Source organism: Lemur catta, chromosome 6 (assembly GCF_020740605.2).
Source record: "Lemur catta isolate mLemCat1 chromosome 6, mLemCat1.pri, whole genome shotgun sequence".
NCBI classification, from domain to species: Eukaryota; Metazoa; Chordata; class Mammalia; order Primates; family Lemuridae; genus Lemur; species Lemur catta.
This window is the reverse complement of record NC_059133.1, coordinates 76,460,789-76,479,454: the sequence shown is the minus strand read 5'-3', so window position 1 is coordinate 76,479,454 and position 18,666 is coordinate 76,460,789. Positions and strand designations below refer to the sequence as shown.

The window sequence follows — 18,666 nt, the reverse complement described above, 5'->3', positions numbered from 1 at the left end:
CTCAGTTTCTATTACAAGTAAATAAGAAATACAAATAATAGATGTAATGCCCATGATTGATAAACAGGTACCTGCGTTTGTGTATTTCCTCCTTCAAGCAAGGCAATGCCAAGGAAAATGCCTTCTGAAAAAATTCTGTCATTTTTGGTGTTCACTATGACATCGATGACAAGTTCTGATGCACCTTCTTTGTCCAGCAGACACTGAATATCTGACATTGATATCCCCATCTTATCTGAATCTTGTCCAGAAAAACTTCCTGTGGTGAGAAAAAATAAATAAATAAATAGTAATTACAGGCATTATTAGCATATAAACTTTTCAAATTCTTAAACGAAAAGAATATTTATCTTTGAGACTTTTTCCCCTACAAAGTTAAATATAATAGAAGCTTGAGTTAAAAATATTAAGTTTATAAAAACAGAACTGTTAATTAAATGTCTGACACATATAATTAAATTTTTTTAAGAAAAATACTTTAGGAAAAGAAAACTAGCTTTATTTTTATTGTCTTTAATTTACATACTAAGAAATTATAACTTAGTGTAACTATTTTCCCAAAGTCAAAAGGCAAAATCAATCCTAATGTTCAAAGCTGTTGTTTCATGAACCCCAAATTGCACAAAAGTTTTTAATAGTGCTTTTTAAATGAAGTTGTTATATTTGTGCCATTTAAGTAAAATACTAAAGTAACAGTGACATGAAGATATGTCATGAGCAAAAATGAGAAAAGAGTGACAAGCATTACCTCCCACTTGTGCAGTTTTGGAGTAGGTTCCTGACAGGTGTCCATTCATACCAACTCCATAATCACCTTTAAAATATCGATTCAGGAGTATTTTTCTTAACGTGTTACCCTAATGAGAAAGATAAGAAAAGCATCATTGTTTCCTTTTCTAATAAAAGTAAAGAATGCATTTTGTGAATGATGTTGAGACATGGAAAAATTAATTTTATACCAAATAATATTTTCTGAGGCAAAAATTTATAATGTGCCTCAATAAAATAATAATTTTACTTCTCATAATAAACAAAGAGGGTGGGAGGATCCTTTTGGAGGTGATGAATAGGTTTATGGCAGAGACTGTGGTGATGGTTTCACAGAGTATACTTACCTCCACATCATCAAGCTGTATATATTCAGCATATACAGCTTTTTGTATGTCAATCATATGTCAATAAAGTGGTTTAAAAATAATTTTACTTTAATAACTAAAAGTTAAAAAATAAAAGATAGTGTTGTCAATAGAATGTACTAGAAAAATCCCAAATGCTGTAAATTTAAGATTACTTAAAAACCTGAAGTTCCTCGTGTTGGGTGAGTATCAGTGGTACCTAAATAAGACACAGCATAATAAATACCTTAAGGAAACAAAAGCTTTAGGTAGAGGAGCTTAGTTAAAAAGAGCCAGTAGAGAGCTGAGTATACAGCAGGTGCTCAAAAAATTAAGCTTCATGAAATAGAGTGAATTATATTTAAACTCCAAGTTGCTTTATTCAGAAGACAGTGGGCAAAAAACAGTGTATTCCTTTATAAAATATGTAATTCAAAAATTTTTAAGTCTTCAATTCTGTACTGATTATAGGATGCTTTTTAAATAATACATTTTGTAATATATAATAATTACATGTACATAAGGAACTTAGATGATAACTCCAAATTTTCCTTTTTATTGGTGATTATTATTTTAATAAAAAAGAGTGATTTAAAAGTATTAAAGAATCATGTTTGAACTATTTAAATTAACAAAACAACAACTGAGATGTTATTCCCATCTTGCAGGAAGCAAACAGTGGCCCAAGAGCTTAGGTAATTGCCGGCAGATCATGCAGCTAACAGGTACATGAGCAAGACCTGAACGCAACTCTTGACTACAAAATCCAGCCATTTCTTCAAGCCATGCTGCACCTGCCGCCGCAAGCACCCTCCACTTTATGTGGGGACACATTATTTTTCTTTCTCAAGGTCTTCGTGTGGTGTCCTCACTTCTTTTGTTGTGCTCCTCTCCTCATCTTTCCCTTTGCCAGCCAGCACTTTCATCTGATTCTTGGTTGCACAATCTCTTTTGCAGGTCTGACTGCCAAATATGTTTCCTCCAGCTTTGACCTTGCTCCCCTAAGCTTCTCATTCTGTTTCCACTTACATTTACTTACCTATGTCTTGAGGCCCTACTGGCACCTCAAACTCAATTTTTCAGAACGGAATATTCCTTCTCTTTCAAATATGTTTTCCTCTCAGTTTCAATTTATTTTAAGGAGATCACAATCACTCTGGTCATTTAGGCTCCAAATTGAAGGAATCATCACCACCACCACCCCCAACTTGACAATGATTTGTGAAATCCTACTTATTCTACCTTACCAACTGTAGCTTCCAATAGTAGCTTCATACATGGTATTTTACCAAATTGAACCAAGTGATCATTTCTCAACCAAAGTTTTCTAAGTCTTTCTCTTTGCTCACAACATATTCTCTGGCTGAAATGGTCTTCGTCCATCTTACGTATAGGCAGGTCCTGTCTTCCCTCTTTATTCTATGAATATTCATTAGGTACCTATTCTTTTAGGCATCATCTTAAGTGATAAGATATAACCCTCCCCTTAGAGTTTACAGTGAGATAAACTCAATAATGGAGACATCTCCTAGGTCCTATGAAAGCATGAGAGGAAGCAGGCTACTCCGAGGAGGCTCTCCATGGCATATCCCCACTACCAACCCATATGATCATCAGAACAGAACAGTCTTTTGCACAGTTAATTCACAGCAAATATGTCCTAAAGACATGATGCCAAGAATTCTAACAGACATTTGGAGTGTCTGCAGTTGTTTATCTTTATAGTAACTTTTATTTATTGATATTTAAGTTCCTAAAACACAAACATTTATTATTGCTTCCTATTTCATGTTTTCTTCCTTTAAGACTTTTCAATATAGGGGTGTAAATAAAGGTGATGACTAGTCTTGGAAGAAATAGTGAGATGTAAGAGCTTATTCTACCAGTGAACACAACTCTACTATCCCTTATAAAACCTAAGCAGGGCACCTAGAGGAGACATAAGAAATGAAAATAGTCTTTGCTTTTTTCTTTTCTTAAGAGAAGGCCCTTTGAGTTGAATTAATTCCATCTGGCCAAAGAATGATAATTCCAAAAGGGAGGAAAAACAAAATAAAACATCTCTTTGGAGTTAAAGTCTTTGGGCTTTTACTGTGTATCTCATTATAGTAGAAGGAGATACTATGAAAGAACTTTTAGACCCATAACTATGGGGTTGAAGCTATAGGCTGGGGAGAAAAATGTGAGGTCACATTAACTGAAGCACTAAATTTTTTGCAAGGGTATCTCAGTTTGCTGTACTAATTATGATCCTTACTTCTAAAGACCACTCACTCTAACCCTGTAAGAGACATTTGGTCCACTTCTAATGAATAACACTGACAAATGTGAAAATTCAGGCCTTTTTTCTTGAAATGGCACAAGTCAGTTTCTGGAAAAGAACCCATTGTGACTAGAGGCCTGGATCCTTTTTACTCTCTGTAGCAGTCTTTTATTCACACTATTCTAAGAATCCAACTAAGATATAAACAAATAATAGTTTATTTTTTATTTTTTATTTATTTTATTTTAACATATTATAGGGGTACAAATGTTTAGGTTACATATATTGCCTTTGTCCCACCCGAGTCAGAGTTTCAAACATGTCCATCCCCCAGATGGTGCTCACCGCACCCATTAGGTATGTATATACCCATCCCCTCCTCCACCCTCCCACCTGCCAGATAGCAGATGAATGTTACTACTATATGTGCACATAAGTGTTGATCAGTTAATGCCAATTTGATAGTGAGTAGATGCGGGGCTTGTTTTCCATTCTTGTGATACTTCACTCAGTACAATGGGCTCCAGGTCTATCCAGGATAATACAAGAGATGCTAGATCCCCATTGTTTTTTGTGTCTGAGTAGAAATCCATGGTGTATGTATATATATATATATATATATATATACACACACATACACATATATATATATATATATATATATATATATATATATATATATACCACATTTTATTAATCTACTCATATATTGATGGGCACTTGAGTTGTTTCCACATCTTTGCAATGGTGAATTGTGCTGCTATAAACATTTAAGTGCAGATGTCTTTGTCACAGGATGCCTTTTTTGCCTTTGAGTAGATGCCCAGTAACGGGATTGCTGGATCAAATAGTAGTTCACTTTTAGCTCTTTGAGGTATCTCTATATTACTTTCCATAGAGGTTGTACTAGTTTGCAGTCCCACCAGCAGTGTATGAGTGTTTCTATCTATCCACATCTGCACCAACATTTATTTTTTTGGGACTTTTTGATAAAAGCCATTCTCACTGGAGTTAAGTAATATCTCATTGTGGTTTTGATTTGCATTTCCCTAATGATTATAGATGCTGAGCATTTTTTCATATGTTTGTTGGCCATTCATCCGTCTTCTTTTGAAAAGTTTTTGTTCATGTCCTTTGCCTACTTTTTATTGGGATCATTTGATTTTTTCTTGCTGATTTTCCTGAATCATATATAGATTCTAGTTATCAGCTCTTTATCGGGTGTGTAGCATGCGAATATTTTCTCCCATTCTGTAGGCTGTCTGTTTGCCTTTGTGAGAGTTTCCTTGGCTTTGCCAAAGCTTTATAATTTGATCAGGTCCCATTTATTTATTTTTGTTGTTGATGTGATTGCCTTTGGGGTCTTCTTCATAAATTCTTTGCCTAGGCCAATGCCTACAAGAGTTTTTTCAACATTTTCTTCTAGAATTCTAATCATTTCATGCTTTAGGTTTAAGTCTGTTATCCACTGTGAGTTTATTTTTGTGAGAGGAGAGGGGTGCAGATCCTGTTTCAGTCTTCTACATGTGGCTATCCAGTTTTCCCAGCACCATTTATTGAATAAGAATTTTTTCCCCCAGCGTATGTTTTTGTCTGCTTTGTCAAAGATTAGATGGCTATATGAGTATGGTTTTACATCTGGGTTCTCAGTTGTGTTCCATTGGTCTAAGTCTCTGTTCTTGCGCCAGTACCATGCTGTTTTAGTTACTTTAGCCTTGTTGTATAGCTTAAAGTCTGGTAAATTGATGCCTCCAAATTTGTTCTTTTTGCTTAAGATTGCTTTTGCTATACAGGGTCTTCTCTGGTTCCATATGAAGCTTAGAGTTATTTTTTCTAGATCTGTGAAAAATGACATTGGTATTTTATTAGGGATTGCATTGAATCTGTAGATCACTTTGGGCAGTATAGACATTTTAACAATATTGATTCTGCCAACCCATGAGCATGGTATGGTTTTCCACCTGTTTACGCCCTCTGCTATTTCCTTCCTCAATGTTTCATAGTTCTCCCTGTAGAGATCTTTCACCTCATTAGTTAAATATATTCTCAGGTATTTCATTTTCTTTGTTGCTATTGTGAAGGTTATTGAATCTTTGATTTGGTTCTCAGTTTGACTGTTGTTGGCGTATAGGAATGCTACTGATTTCTGTACAACGATTTTGTAACCTGAGACTTTGCTGAATTTGTTTATCAATTCCAGTAGTCTCATGGCAAAATCTTTGGGGTTTTCTAGATATAAGATCATATCATCAGCAAAGAGCGATAGTTTGACCTCTTCTGTCCCTATTTGGATGCCCTTGACTTCCTTCTCTTGTCTGATTGCTCTGGCTAGGACTTTCAGCACTACGTTGAATAGAAGTGGTGATAGAGAGCAACCTTGTCTGGTTCCAGTTCTAAGTGGGAATGTTTCAATTTTTCCCCATTCAGTATGATGTTGGCTGTGGCTTTGTCAGATATGGCTTTTATCATTTTGAGGTAAGTCCTATCTATGCCTATTCTGTTAAGCGTTCTTATCATAAAAGGCTACTGAATTTTGTTGAATGCTTTTTCTGTGTCTATTGAGAGGATCACATGGTCTTTGTTTTTGCTTCTATTTATGTGATGAATTACATTTATAGCTTTGCATATGTTGAACCATCTCTGCATCTCTGGGATGAAGCCCACTTGGTTGTGATGGATTATTTTTTTGATAAGCGCCTGAATTCAGTCTGCTAGAATTTTGTTGAGAATTTTTGCATCTATATTCATAAGGGATAATGATCTATAGTTTTTGTTTTTTGTTGTGTCCTTTCCTGGTTTTGGTATCAGGGCGATGTTGGCTTCATAAAACGTGTTGGGAAGGATTTCTTCCTTCTCAATGTTTTGGAATAATTTCTGCAGGATAGGCACCAGTTCTTCTTTGTAGGTCTTGTAAAATTCCGGTGTGAAACCACCTGGTCTGGGACTCTTCTTTTTAGGAAGGGTTTTTATTGTTGTTTCTATTTTGGTACTTGATATTGGTCTATTCAGGAATTCTATTTCTTCCTGATTGAGCCAAGGGAGGCTGTGTATTTCTAAGAATTTGTCTATTTCAAAGAAATAGAAAACTGTTTTTGACCTTTTGTTTTAAAAATAATGCCCTTTATGTTTCTAGGAGAATAAAACTGAAACCAATCATCGTTTAGATTTGTGTAACACCGTTTAATTTGTGTAACACCAAATTAAAATTAGAATCATATTTGTGATTATGTTTAAATTCCTTTTAGACAGATAAAATCACACAGTGCTGATCAGATTCATAAACATCAAAATCAAATGAGCAACACTCTTTTTATGCAATCGCAGCCTAGTTAGAAGCATCTATTTTCTAACTATGTAATATTCAGCATACCATAGAAAGTGGAGAGGGTTCCACATTTCTCTGTTCTTTACCCTGGAACCGCACTTCCTGGGTTCAGATCCCTTCTATGCCATATTCTAACTGGAGGATCTTAGGCAAATTACGTCACCACTCTGGGCCTCAGTCCCTCAACTGTCAAATGAAATAGTTAGTATCTACCTTTATGGGGTTTGTATCATAATTAGATGGTTAAAATGTACATGAAGTACTTAGAACAATCCCCAGCACATAGTAAGTGCTATGTAAGTTGTGTATGGTGATGCTCCCCCTGCCAGTACCAATAGTATCCAGACCATGGAACAGTTCACAACTTACCAAGTTCTTCTGTACACACATTCTCACTTTATACAAAACCTTCCCACAAAAGTGAAAGAAATTTCTAATATGTTGAGAAAATGAAAAAAATTAATAAATGATAACTATCTAAAATACTAGATTTTCAACTATTAATCAGTTTTTAGAATTATATGCTAACATGGCAAAGCCACCCCAAAGCATGCATATACTTCACTATATAAAGTATATACTTACAACTTCAACTAAAGTGGAAAAAATTCTACCTTGGTTCAAACTCCATAGTTTTTAGCTTGTCTTAGCTTAGTTTGTCTTAACTTTGATGTTAAAAATGAATGAAGAACAGTTACAGATGCAATAGGATTCTCCGGTGTCTTAATGATCCTCATTTAAGAATGGAAAACTTCAGATATTGGTATGTCACAAGTTCAGCAGAACTGACCTGTTGTCAAATATCAAGCTCTGACTTGAGGGATGAGAGGCAAGTACTGTGTCCCAATTTGCCTTGCAGCTTTCTTGATGGCCTGTATTCTCTATGATGGGTTACAGTGGTGGTAGCTTAGATCATTTCCCCCAAATTACTTGAACTCAAATGAAGAAATTGTAGAACCACTGTCAGAAATTCTGGTGCCAGGTTTGCAAATGATTGTCTCAGAGCTATAATTGCCATGGCAGAAATTTCTAGAAGAACTAAAAGCACATTAAGCCATTTTGAAAAGAATTCCACCACAATTGAGAAGTTTGACTTCTGTACTGCTTCTTCAAATCCAAAATGAATTCCTGACTAGGCTTCCCATGGTAGGTATCTTTGCTGGGCTAGACCAACTAGCAAGGAATGTCCTTTACAGTCTTTTCAACATTGGAGTCCATTCCAGGCCACAAGACACTACTTTTAGCCAATGTCTTCATGTGAACACATCCCAGATGTGCTAAATGTAATGTAGCCAAGATAACTAACAACCACCTTCTGAAATTACAACAAAATATCTCCATAAAAAGACATCTTTTGTGGCCAGAGAAGGCATGCTGACAGTGTGTGACTATCTGGGAGGATTGGTTTTTTCCTGGCCACTCCCTGGTACACCAAATCCAATGTATCAAAAATTCAGAAGCTCAGAAATTATTCCCTTTAACGGACAGAAAAGACAATAAAAATTTACTAATCCTAGAAAGGACTTAAATTTTATTTCATTTTTAAGAAAGCTCAATATTGTTTGCCTCAATAGGGGTTAAGACCCTTGGAAGTGAAGAGGACGTGATGATGGAGGTACTGATTCGCACATTCACTTATCCCCTTGGAAAAATGACACACTAAAGTAATGCTATTTTTCCATTATGAACAATACAATCAAAACATCATGAAAAAATGACGTCACAACCAGCATCCTAGAAAGTTAAGTCCTCACCTAGAAGTTCAAAAGGTAATGAAAATTGCAAACTAAAGATGCTCGATTTAAGATTTTCCCCCAAAGATTCATGATTAGCTACTAATCAGCCTGGACAAAATATGTACCTGTAGTCTCCATATAGTCTCATTTTAACATTGAACTTGGTATTAGCATAATCAGTGTTTCCCTAAATATTTGGTTTAATGACAATTTGTCTGATTAGGGTATTCTTCCTCATTCCCAGGGGTAAAAAGGTACATTGATCATTTCAAATAAATTATTGTAACAACTATATCTTTTTGGAATTATTTAAAGTCCATCACTACAATCAACTACATCTTCAGGGAACTCCTGTGGGAAAATATGGCCAATCTCCTATAATCTAGTTGACTAATGGTTTAAATATGTCAATTTCTTCCCCTGTTGCTTTGCCCAGCCTTCTTAAGATAAGAAACATAAATTTCAATAGGAATAGTTGTTACATACATTCACAAAATCCTCTTCATTAAGACAATGGTGCAATCATTATATCTTGAAAAACATATGGATGTCTCAACAATTCTAGTAAAAGAGCCTCATGAAAAAATACTAGAAAATATTTTATAACCAAATATTCATATACTACAAGAGCAAACTATTTGCAAATTCCTTCCTTGTTTTTATTAATTGTAAAGGCATTTATTACATTTCTACCAGGTGTTAGGAACTAGGAAAGGGGGTGGAAAAAGTAATTCTGCAGCATATGCTAAAAGAATTTTCAAATATGTAGAGTTGAGACATATGGTACTGTTTTTTCTTTCTTTCTTTTCTTTCTTCTTTCTTTCTTTCTTTCTTTCTCTCTTTCTCTCTCTCTTTCTTTTCTTTTCTTTTCTTTTTTTTTTTGAAATAAAGTCTTGCTTTGTTGCCTGGGCATGAAGGCAGTGTCATCATAGCTCACTGCAACCTCAAACTCTTGGGCACAAGCAATCCTCCTGCCTCAGCCTCCTGAGTAGCTGGGACTACAGGTGCAACACCACACCTGGCTAGTTTTCTATTTTTTGTAGAGAAAGGATCTCACTCTTGCTCAGGCTAGTCTCGAATTCCTAGCGTCAAGTGATCCTCCCGCCTTGGCCTCCCAGAGTGCTAGGATTACAGGCGTGAGCCACTGGGCCCAACCTTGGCACTGTTTTTCAATATAAATAATCCTCACCAGACCATTTGATTCCATTTGTGAAATTTAAATGTTTAAAGAGTAGATGATGATGTTTACACATTTGATGATGCTGCTGGATATAGGAGTGACTGCAGTGATCACTCCAGGTTTTTCAAATGTCCTGGCCGCAAGACAAACGGAGCTGCTCAGAAGGCTTTGTTAGGGAATGATTCTGTGCCCCATAAATAGTGAGGAATAAAGGAAACTGTATTTGTGTTCTTTGGGATATAATAAAATCTCTCAGGATTCAAATTCCAGGAAGCATCAAACGCAAAAGACTCTTCCACCTCAACCATTTTAAATCCAGGGTCTGCTTAAACTCGGAGTTTGAGAACTTATACAACCCCTCACCAACAGGACTTGAGAACGAATTTTACTGCTTGTAATTGTTTAGTTTTCTGAGTAAGCAGTCTTCATCTGATCTTCAGAACACAAAGGCAGAAAGTTGAGAGGAGAGTAAGTAAGCAAGAAGTGAGCAGACAAGCTTCAGATATCATCTGCTTATTGAAGAAAAACTACTGGACTCACACATCATAAATTACTACCTCATAAACTTACACTCAAAGAGCAGTGGCACACAATCACTAAAGTCACGCCCATAATCTCTTGGTATATAGTATAAAAAACTACTAGTGCACGATTCGTTACTTAAAAAAATGCAATCAATGCTGCCAATGTAAGCATGTGCACGTACACCAAAGACTGGGAAAAATGGAACTTCTAGAGGTAATTAATTGTAAGACTTCAGTAAAGACTGTCACTGAGAGGTGGGACACGGCTCAGTAATGGACTCAGCTTATGGCAGATCCCAGAGAACAAAACGCAGGAGTGGGGAGGAAATGGGAATAAATGACGGAACTGACTTGATATGAACAGCAATATGAACTACAATGGGAGAGGGGTCTTCTTCCTGGACACTGGGAAAAGTCATATTTAGCTTGCTGTTTTAAAGTACTATCCTCAGATGCTATGATTCCTGTTAGGGCAGCGGTTCCCAACCTTTTTTGGCACCAGGGGCTGGTTTCATGGAAGATGATGTTTCCACGGATGGTGGGTGGGGGGATGGTTTTGGGATAATCCAAGCGCATTACATTTATTGCGAAGTCAAACCTCTCTGCTAATGATAATCTGTATTTGCAGCCACTCCACAGTGCTAGCATCACTGCCTCAGCTCCACCTCAGATCATCAGGCATTAGATTCTCATAAGGAGTGCGCAACCTAGATCCCTCATGTGTGCAGTTTATAGTAGGGTTCGTGCCTCTGTGAGAATCTAATGCCACTGCAGATCTGACAGGAGGTGGAGTTTATGTGGTGATGTGAGTGATGGGGAGCAGCTGCAAATATAGATGAAGCTTCACTGGCTCGCTGTCACTCACCTCTTGCTGTGTGGCCTGGTTCTTAACAGGCACAGCTCCAGTACCAGTCTGCGGCCTGGGGTTGGGGTCCACAGTGTTAGAGTTCCACAATCATCACATGGAGATTGATGCAAAGGTACCACTTTGGAAGGTGGTGTGACAGGAGGTGGGGAATGATGCATAAAGGGAGGTAAGACCAGCACTATCCTGCCCTACACTGATCTTCCTGTTTGTATGGCGCCTCCTGAATTCTCATCAGCGGTGCAGTCTTTGAGTTCCACGCTGTGAGCCGATCTACAACCAAGAGAGTGTGGCTCTCCGGGAAGTGAGGGAGCACGCAGCTCAGCAAAGGTGGTAAGGGAAATATGTGGTAGGAGATGCTCCCCCAACACACACACACACACACACACACACACACACACACACACACACACACACACAGAATGAGTGAGAGAGAAAAAGAGACCTTATCCTTTTCCCAAAAAACTCTAGAAAGAAATTGTCCTTAAAAGGAAGAAAGAAAACTAGCAGTTGTATTACGTATTAATAAATGCAAATATTTGACAAAAGAAGTATGAAGCCAAATTTTAATAAATTTAAAATAAATTTAGAAGTTCCTCAGATAGGAGGGAAATAATTATGGAGTCTGGGATGAAGAGGAATTCTACATAGCACAACTTCAAAGGGAGGTCTTGAGAATGAAATGAGATTAATAATATCTACGCACAGTTTGATACATGAGAAGTTCAATTGATGAATGCGTTATGCATTGGCAATGATAAAGCACTTTAGTGGAACTGAAGTTTTGGAGACCAATGTGATTGGTTCAGGTCTGGGTTCTGCCATGTATTGGCTTTATAATGTCAAGAATTTTTACTTAGGGGAAGGGCATGCCTCTAATCCTCACTTGGGTGAGGCAAAGACATAAAATGTAACCAAAATGTTTGCACCCTCATAATAACCTGAAATAACAAAAAAGAAGAAGAAGAATTTTACTTAATTGCCCTCAGACTCAGTTTCCTGATCTATTTGAGACATATTCAATGTGACTTGCATATTAAGTATATTTAGTACATCAATGCATTACTTATGGTTCTATGGCTAAAAGATGGAAGTTGTGTTGGAATCCAAGAAGAAAAACATAAGAATACTTAAAAGTAAAGATAGACAATTCCAACATTCAATCTGAAAGATTGAATATTAATTATATTAATATAATAATATATTAACTAAAATATTAATTATAATAATAATTGCAGATGTAGCCTAATGCAAAAGAATACACTGATATACCAAAAGTTCAGTCCAAGATCTTCTCCTCCTGAAATATGTCTATTGAAATAGGATTTTCCTATTTTACTGAAAAACACAGACACTACTTTGATGTTTCACATCATGCAAGGATCTGTCTCAGCAACATAATTCCTAGTAGTAGGCAAATATATTAGTTTAAATAGATACAAAGTCACTATTCTCTTTTTAAAATATGTTTGGGTGTGTCATAATTTATAATAATAATAACATTAAAGATAATTCTCTTTTATCTCATCTTTTTCCTCATGAAATAAAAATCATTTCATTTCCCTTGTGTTTACTGTTATATTAAAAATTGCATAAATCTAATTTTGATCATTTCTAGTCAATTTGTCCTTGAGACCATACATTTGGACTACTTTAATATAAGTTTTATATGTAAATCATAATTTTCAAAGAATTTCACAGCAAAAAATTATGAGACAATGATTTAAAACTCATGAAAAATAGGAATTTCTTATATTTTCATCAACATTTCAAAGCATCAACACAATTCTTCCCCAAAGAAAATAAGGTCTCAGTTCAAACAAACCTAAACATGCCTGAGCTAATTAAAGGGATCAAGCAGCAAATGTTTACCTTAGGAAGGGCCTTTTGCAGAAAGGCTTTGACTAGGCTTATTGCAATCTTTTGAACACTATTTTGAAAATCATTTCCCTATGGCACAAGCCATGACAGAAATTGTACGTACTACTTTCATATATCTAGAACTATCACTGGAATCCAGGTTACTAAGAAAGTAAACTTCATTTTTAATAACATGCAAAATACCTTTGCAGTTAAGGAAGCACAGCCCCTGGGCAGGACTGTGGTGCCAGCATTTGCGTTACGAACAGGGGTTTTCACAGGTGTGTGAAGTCACCTGTTGAAATTAGCTTCTGAAAGAAATGGGATAACCCATCCTTAGGCTGAAAGAAAGCTTAAGATCTTCAAGAAACTTGATTTTTGTTCTTTTGGGTAGATGCCCAATAATGGGATTGCTGGATCGAATGGTAGATCTACTTGAATCTGTTTAAGGTATCTCCATATTGTTTTCCATAGGCGTTGCACTAGTTTGCAGTCCCACCAGCAGTGTATGAGTGTTCCTGTCTCTCCACATCCACATCAACATGTATTGTTTTGGGACTTTTTTATAAAGGCCATTCTCACTGGAGTTAAGTGATATCTCATTGTGGTTTTGATTTGCATTTCCCTGATGATTAGAGATGTTGAACATTTTTTCATATGTTTGTTAGCCATTTTTATATCTTCTTTTGAAAAATTTCTATTCATGTCTTTTGCAAAAAAGACACCTGCACCCCAATGTTTATAGCAGCACAATTCACAATTGCAAAGATGTGGAAACAACCCAAATGCCCATCAATTCATGAATGGATTAGCAAAATGTGCTATATGTATACCATGGAATATTACTCAGCTATAAGAAATAACGGTGATATGGCATCTCTTTGGTTCTCCTGGAGAGAGCTGGAACCCATTCTATTAAGTTTAGTATCCCAGAAATGGAAAAATAAGCACCACACGTACTCACCAGCAAACTGGTTTCCCTGATCATCACCTAAGTGCACATTTGGGAATAACACCAATTGGGTATCGGACAGAGGTAGGGGCTAGGGGGAAGGGATGGGTGTATACCTACTTGATGAGCGTGATGCGCACTGACTGGGGAATGGACACGCTTGAAGTTCTGACTGGAGGGGTTGGGGGAGGGGATGGGTGTATACCTATGTGATGAGTGCGATGAGCACTGTCTAGGGAATGGACACGCTTGAAGCTCAGACTCGGGGGGATGGGGGGGCATGGGCAATATATATAACCTGAACTTTTGTACCCCCATAATGAGCTGAAATAAAGAAAAAAAAAAGAAACTTGATTTGAGGTAAACCAGCTATTTTAAGTTAGTAAATTGAAGAGAAGAAAAAGAATCATTTCAGTGAACTCCAGACTGTGATGCTGGTCTAATACTCCCAAACTGGGAAAAACAATAAATCAATGAATATCTCCTCTTTTCTATGTATGTATGTGTGTGCACATATATATGTGTAATATATACACATATTTATTTCTGTATTCCTGGACATTGATGCATATTTGTATTAAGTCTTTGTGTTATTAAAATTCTTGCTTTCTTCCCTGGGACTGAGCTGCTTCCATAAAGCAAGTGAACAAACACATCTCCTTCTGTTATACATCGTTAATTCTAACACACACATTCCTCTCATCCCCACTTTAACATCTGTGAATTGCAGGTCACTTTAAAATCAATGATGTGTTGTAGTTTAATTGGTAGCATTTTTTTTCTTTCTAATGATACATAAAAGTATGACATGCCTTGCAATTGATCTTATATTAGAATTGAAAAAATATAATATATTGAATGAAAAAATAAGTATGTCTTTTTATCTGTCATTGTAATACAAACTAAGCTCCACAGTATGTGGCATCACTATTACACCCATGTTTTAGTTAATATAAAGATGAAAGCATATCAGAAATGTGGGGATTTAACCTTTGCAATCAGTTTCTGTTTAGTATTTTCCCTTTTTCTTGCTACGTGTTCTATATAATACCTCAATTCACCCCCATCTTAAGTTTTGATGTCATATGCCCTGAGTTGGGCTTGCATTTAAAATTAGTAAGGAAAATGGCAATATTGATAGACATGAGAGCTATATTTATCTTATAAACAAGAGTAATGGAAAAGCAACAAGAGAGCTATGTTTAATTTATGAAGTATGAATAATATTAAATTTCTTTCTTTTAAAATAATCGCCCGTTGATACCACTTCATATCCACTAGGATGGATAAAATAAAAAAGAAGAACAGTAACACATGTTGGTGAGGATGTGGAGACATTGAGACCCTTATATATTGCTGATGGGAATATAAAATGGTGCAGCCACTTTGGAAAACTGTTTGGCAGTTCCAAAAAATTAAACACAGAGTTACCATATGACCCAGCAATTCTACTCCTAAATATATACTCCAGAGAAATGAAAGCATGTGTCCACACAAAAACGTGTACACGAATGTTCATAGCAGCATAATTTGTGATAATGGAAAAAATATGAATGTCTATCAAATGAAAGGATAAACAAAATATAGTATAGTCATATGATGGAATATTATTTGGAAATAAAAAGGGAATAAAGAACTAATATATGCTAAATATGGATGAGCCTTGAAAACATTATGCCAAGTAAAAGGAAGCAGTCACAAAAGACCACATATTGTTTGATTCCATTTACATGAAATGTCCAGAGAGGCAAATTCATAGAGACAGAAAGTCGATTAGTGGTTACCAGGGGCTGGGGGTGGTAAGAAGCGGGGGTGACTGTCAGTGGGTATGGGGTTTCTTTTGGGGGCAATAAAAATGTTCAAAAATTAGACAGTGGTGTTGGTTGCAAATCTGTGAATATACCAAAAACCACCAAATTGTACATTTTAGCAGGGTAAATTTTATAGTATATGAATATCCCAATAAAGCTGTATAAAAATATACAATAAATCCATTGGATGGGTTAAGAAAAATCACTCCTTAAATGATTTCAAAGTACATCTCTTAAGGAAAATAATGTCAGTTCTGTCCAAATTTTTGCTAAGCAGCTGAACTGCTATTTGCCACAAAGTTCTTGCATTTAAATGCATGTGTGCAACAGATGTATTGTAATGGCACATGTTTTGAATGTTACATCTGTTAGTAAAATGTAGAGAGACTCAAACTGCTAATTAAATATGAAATTATATGTGTCAATTAGGAGCCAATTTCTTGTTAAAACTGCCTAACATTCAAGGCACAATAAATCGAGCCAGTGTCTGGGACTGCTTGAGTCCTGACCTGTGTGGGAAGGCGGTCCAGTGCACTGAATATAGGCTAGACAGTTTCCATGGATACCTCACACTACTTGAGGTGTAGAAACTCGAAATTATAAACAACTTCATAGAAATTATGCTTCACAAAATATATCAGCAAAAAGAAAACACTCATCTTCCTTAAGAAAGATGCTGGACTTTATTTTGTTGATAAGTGGATAAAGGTTTTTTTTTGGGGGGGGATAGTGAACGAATTTTTAAAAGGACAGTTTTTAAGTTCCTTTGTGATTCATATTAGACGGAGAGACATTCAAAATGTTTCATCATAAGCTTTACAGCAAACCTCAAGAGTTTAAAGACACTTAGCTTTTATAGGAACCTACTATATTGAATTATGCCAGCTGAGTTTAATTAATCTAGCCACTGCATACTAATATACTAGTCTTTCCAAATAAATGTACACTGTAATTACAACCAGGCTACTCCACCCACCATCCTTTTGCTCCTTCCCATGAAATAAGACTACACATCTTCCAGATGTAGCAGAAAAGCCACAGCGTCATTTGCCAACCATTTCAGAATTAAACAAAATAAAGCATGAGAAGAACACACGTAGCTTCTATAAGAAAAGCAGGTACTTTCCATACCACTTTGCTGATAAGACCTGACCATACACCTGTTTATTTATGCCTTTAGCAGGTTAGAGAAGGAAGAATGAGAAAGTCATAACATCAGCTTTTTTCATGTCCCCAAATCTCTTCCACTATTAAGCAATCAAGTCCCAGAACTCCAAAGATCATCAGCCAGCACAGAAATGCAGTTGTATTCTTTGGACCACTTAATCCAGTCATTAGGGAGGACCAGCATGAGTAAGGGAAAGAACACAAATTGTTTTAATAATGAAAACAAATGAATCACTAAATTTTAATCAAATTAAACTAATGTTTGATTATGTGTCAGGCCAATTTCACAAATATCTCATTTGATGCTCACAGCAAACTAACACCAAGCTTGGCAGCAAGAGTCAACTGCATTATGCACCTCCCAAATATTTTTGAGGAGTGTCCATTTGTTTTAATGTGATATAAAATAAAGATTGCTTTTTGAAAAATTAGAAAATGTTCACTAGAAGTGTAGGGTGCAAGAGTTGGTAGTAAAAGATCACAAAAAGAACTCTACCTAGAAAAATAGCTATGTTAAATAGAACGCTGCTCTAAGTTTTCCAACTTTCCTCTCCTATTTTTTATTCACTATCATCTTGATTCTCCCAAATTCTTCTATTTTCTTAGTCTCTTTTCACCTGAACTATAATCAATCACTTCCTTGCTGTCCCTTTTGCTTCTGGGTGTCTAGTCTTTTAAAGGTAGGAGAGATCTCTACTAGTATCACCCTGTCAGTGGAGTGGCCCTGGCACGTGGGTGCATTCTACTGCTCCTACGACCTTCACCAGAAACTCCTCAGCATTCTTCTGGTCTCAGCTTTCATGCCACTTTCTTAGAAAAGTTGTTTTTTGGACACCCCTCCCCTATCCCAGCTTTCATCCTCTGGTTACACTCCCATACAGCACTCTGGACTTCTCAGCCAGAGTAATTTTTAAAAAGAAATTAATTAATCCCTGTCCAACTATTTGGTGGGTATCCCACTTTCTCACTAAACTCTAAACCCTATGAGGGTATAATAAATTGTCCATCAAGGCATTTCTAGGGCTAAGCAGACATTCAACAATTTTTTTGTAAGTCTATATTGTCTCATACATTTTTTCCTACTTCCAAATACCTCTGCATTCTGTCATTTTCATGATTTTCTAATAAAAATAGCTTTCATAGAATTCAGATTGTTTTTCAAAATCACCTAAAAAGTCATACTATGAAATAAATATTCTTCATCCTATTTTGACCTCTGATGAACAGAAAATAACCACTCTCAGCATATGTGGGTGCAACATGTAAACATGTGTGGGATCATGTTTGGGACATGTGTGGGACCAACACATAAACAAGTAGAGGATGGCCAGCCAGAAGGGAATTACCCTACGTCCCCTCCAGCTACAAATCAAGTCTTGAAATCTAAGCCATTTCTGTCTTCTACTTCCACCATCAGGCTGCATCGGTATCTTCCGTTCTGACCTCTTCAATGCCTTTCTACACAATCCTACCATTCCTGGCACTAAAATTTTGTGCTCTGCAGCTTCTGTCATCTGGAATAACCTCCCCGTACCTTTCTGCCTCATCTACTCTTCATCTCATTTCATTCCTCAGCTGAAAACATCCCTTTGCCCTTACTTTACCTCTCCATGGACAGAGAAGGGAAAGGATTTTTAACTCTAAAGCATTTGAGCAGACGCTTTAGAGTAAGACACTCTGCAGTTATCGTCACAGAGCACAGGGTGCTGCATGTATGACCAGGGGATTCACAGGGTTAGGAAAGCCATTGCCAGCCTGCATTTTAAAAGCCTCTGCTTAAGTCAGAATCAAGATTCATTATGCTATTGCCATGGTACTAACATTTTAACCCCTTGAAAAAAGAATGTTAATATAATTCTTCCTTCTGG

The 18,666-nt window shown here is 36.3% G+C and overlaps 1 protein-coding gene across 2 annotated transcripts in view; it reads right to left on the bottom strand.

The window, feature by feature from the left end:
• The window catches only part of ITPR2 (inositol 1,4,5-trisphosphate receptor type 2), a 461,522-nt gene that overhangs the window by 153,967 nt on the left and 288,889 nt on the right, over positions 1–18,666 (bottom strand). For both annotated transcript variants that reach the window (XM_045554169.1, XM_045554170.1), the window contains exons 38-39: positions 749–857; positions 72–259 (exon numbers count right to left, since the gene is read on the bottom strand). In XM_045554169.1, the coding sequence (XP_045410125.1) occupies positions 72–259; positions 749–857 (297 nt within the window). The remainder of the gene's footprint in view (positions 1–71; positions 260–748; positions 858–18,666) is intronic.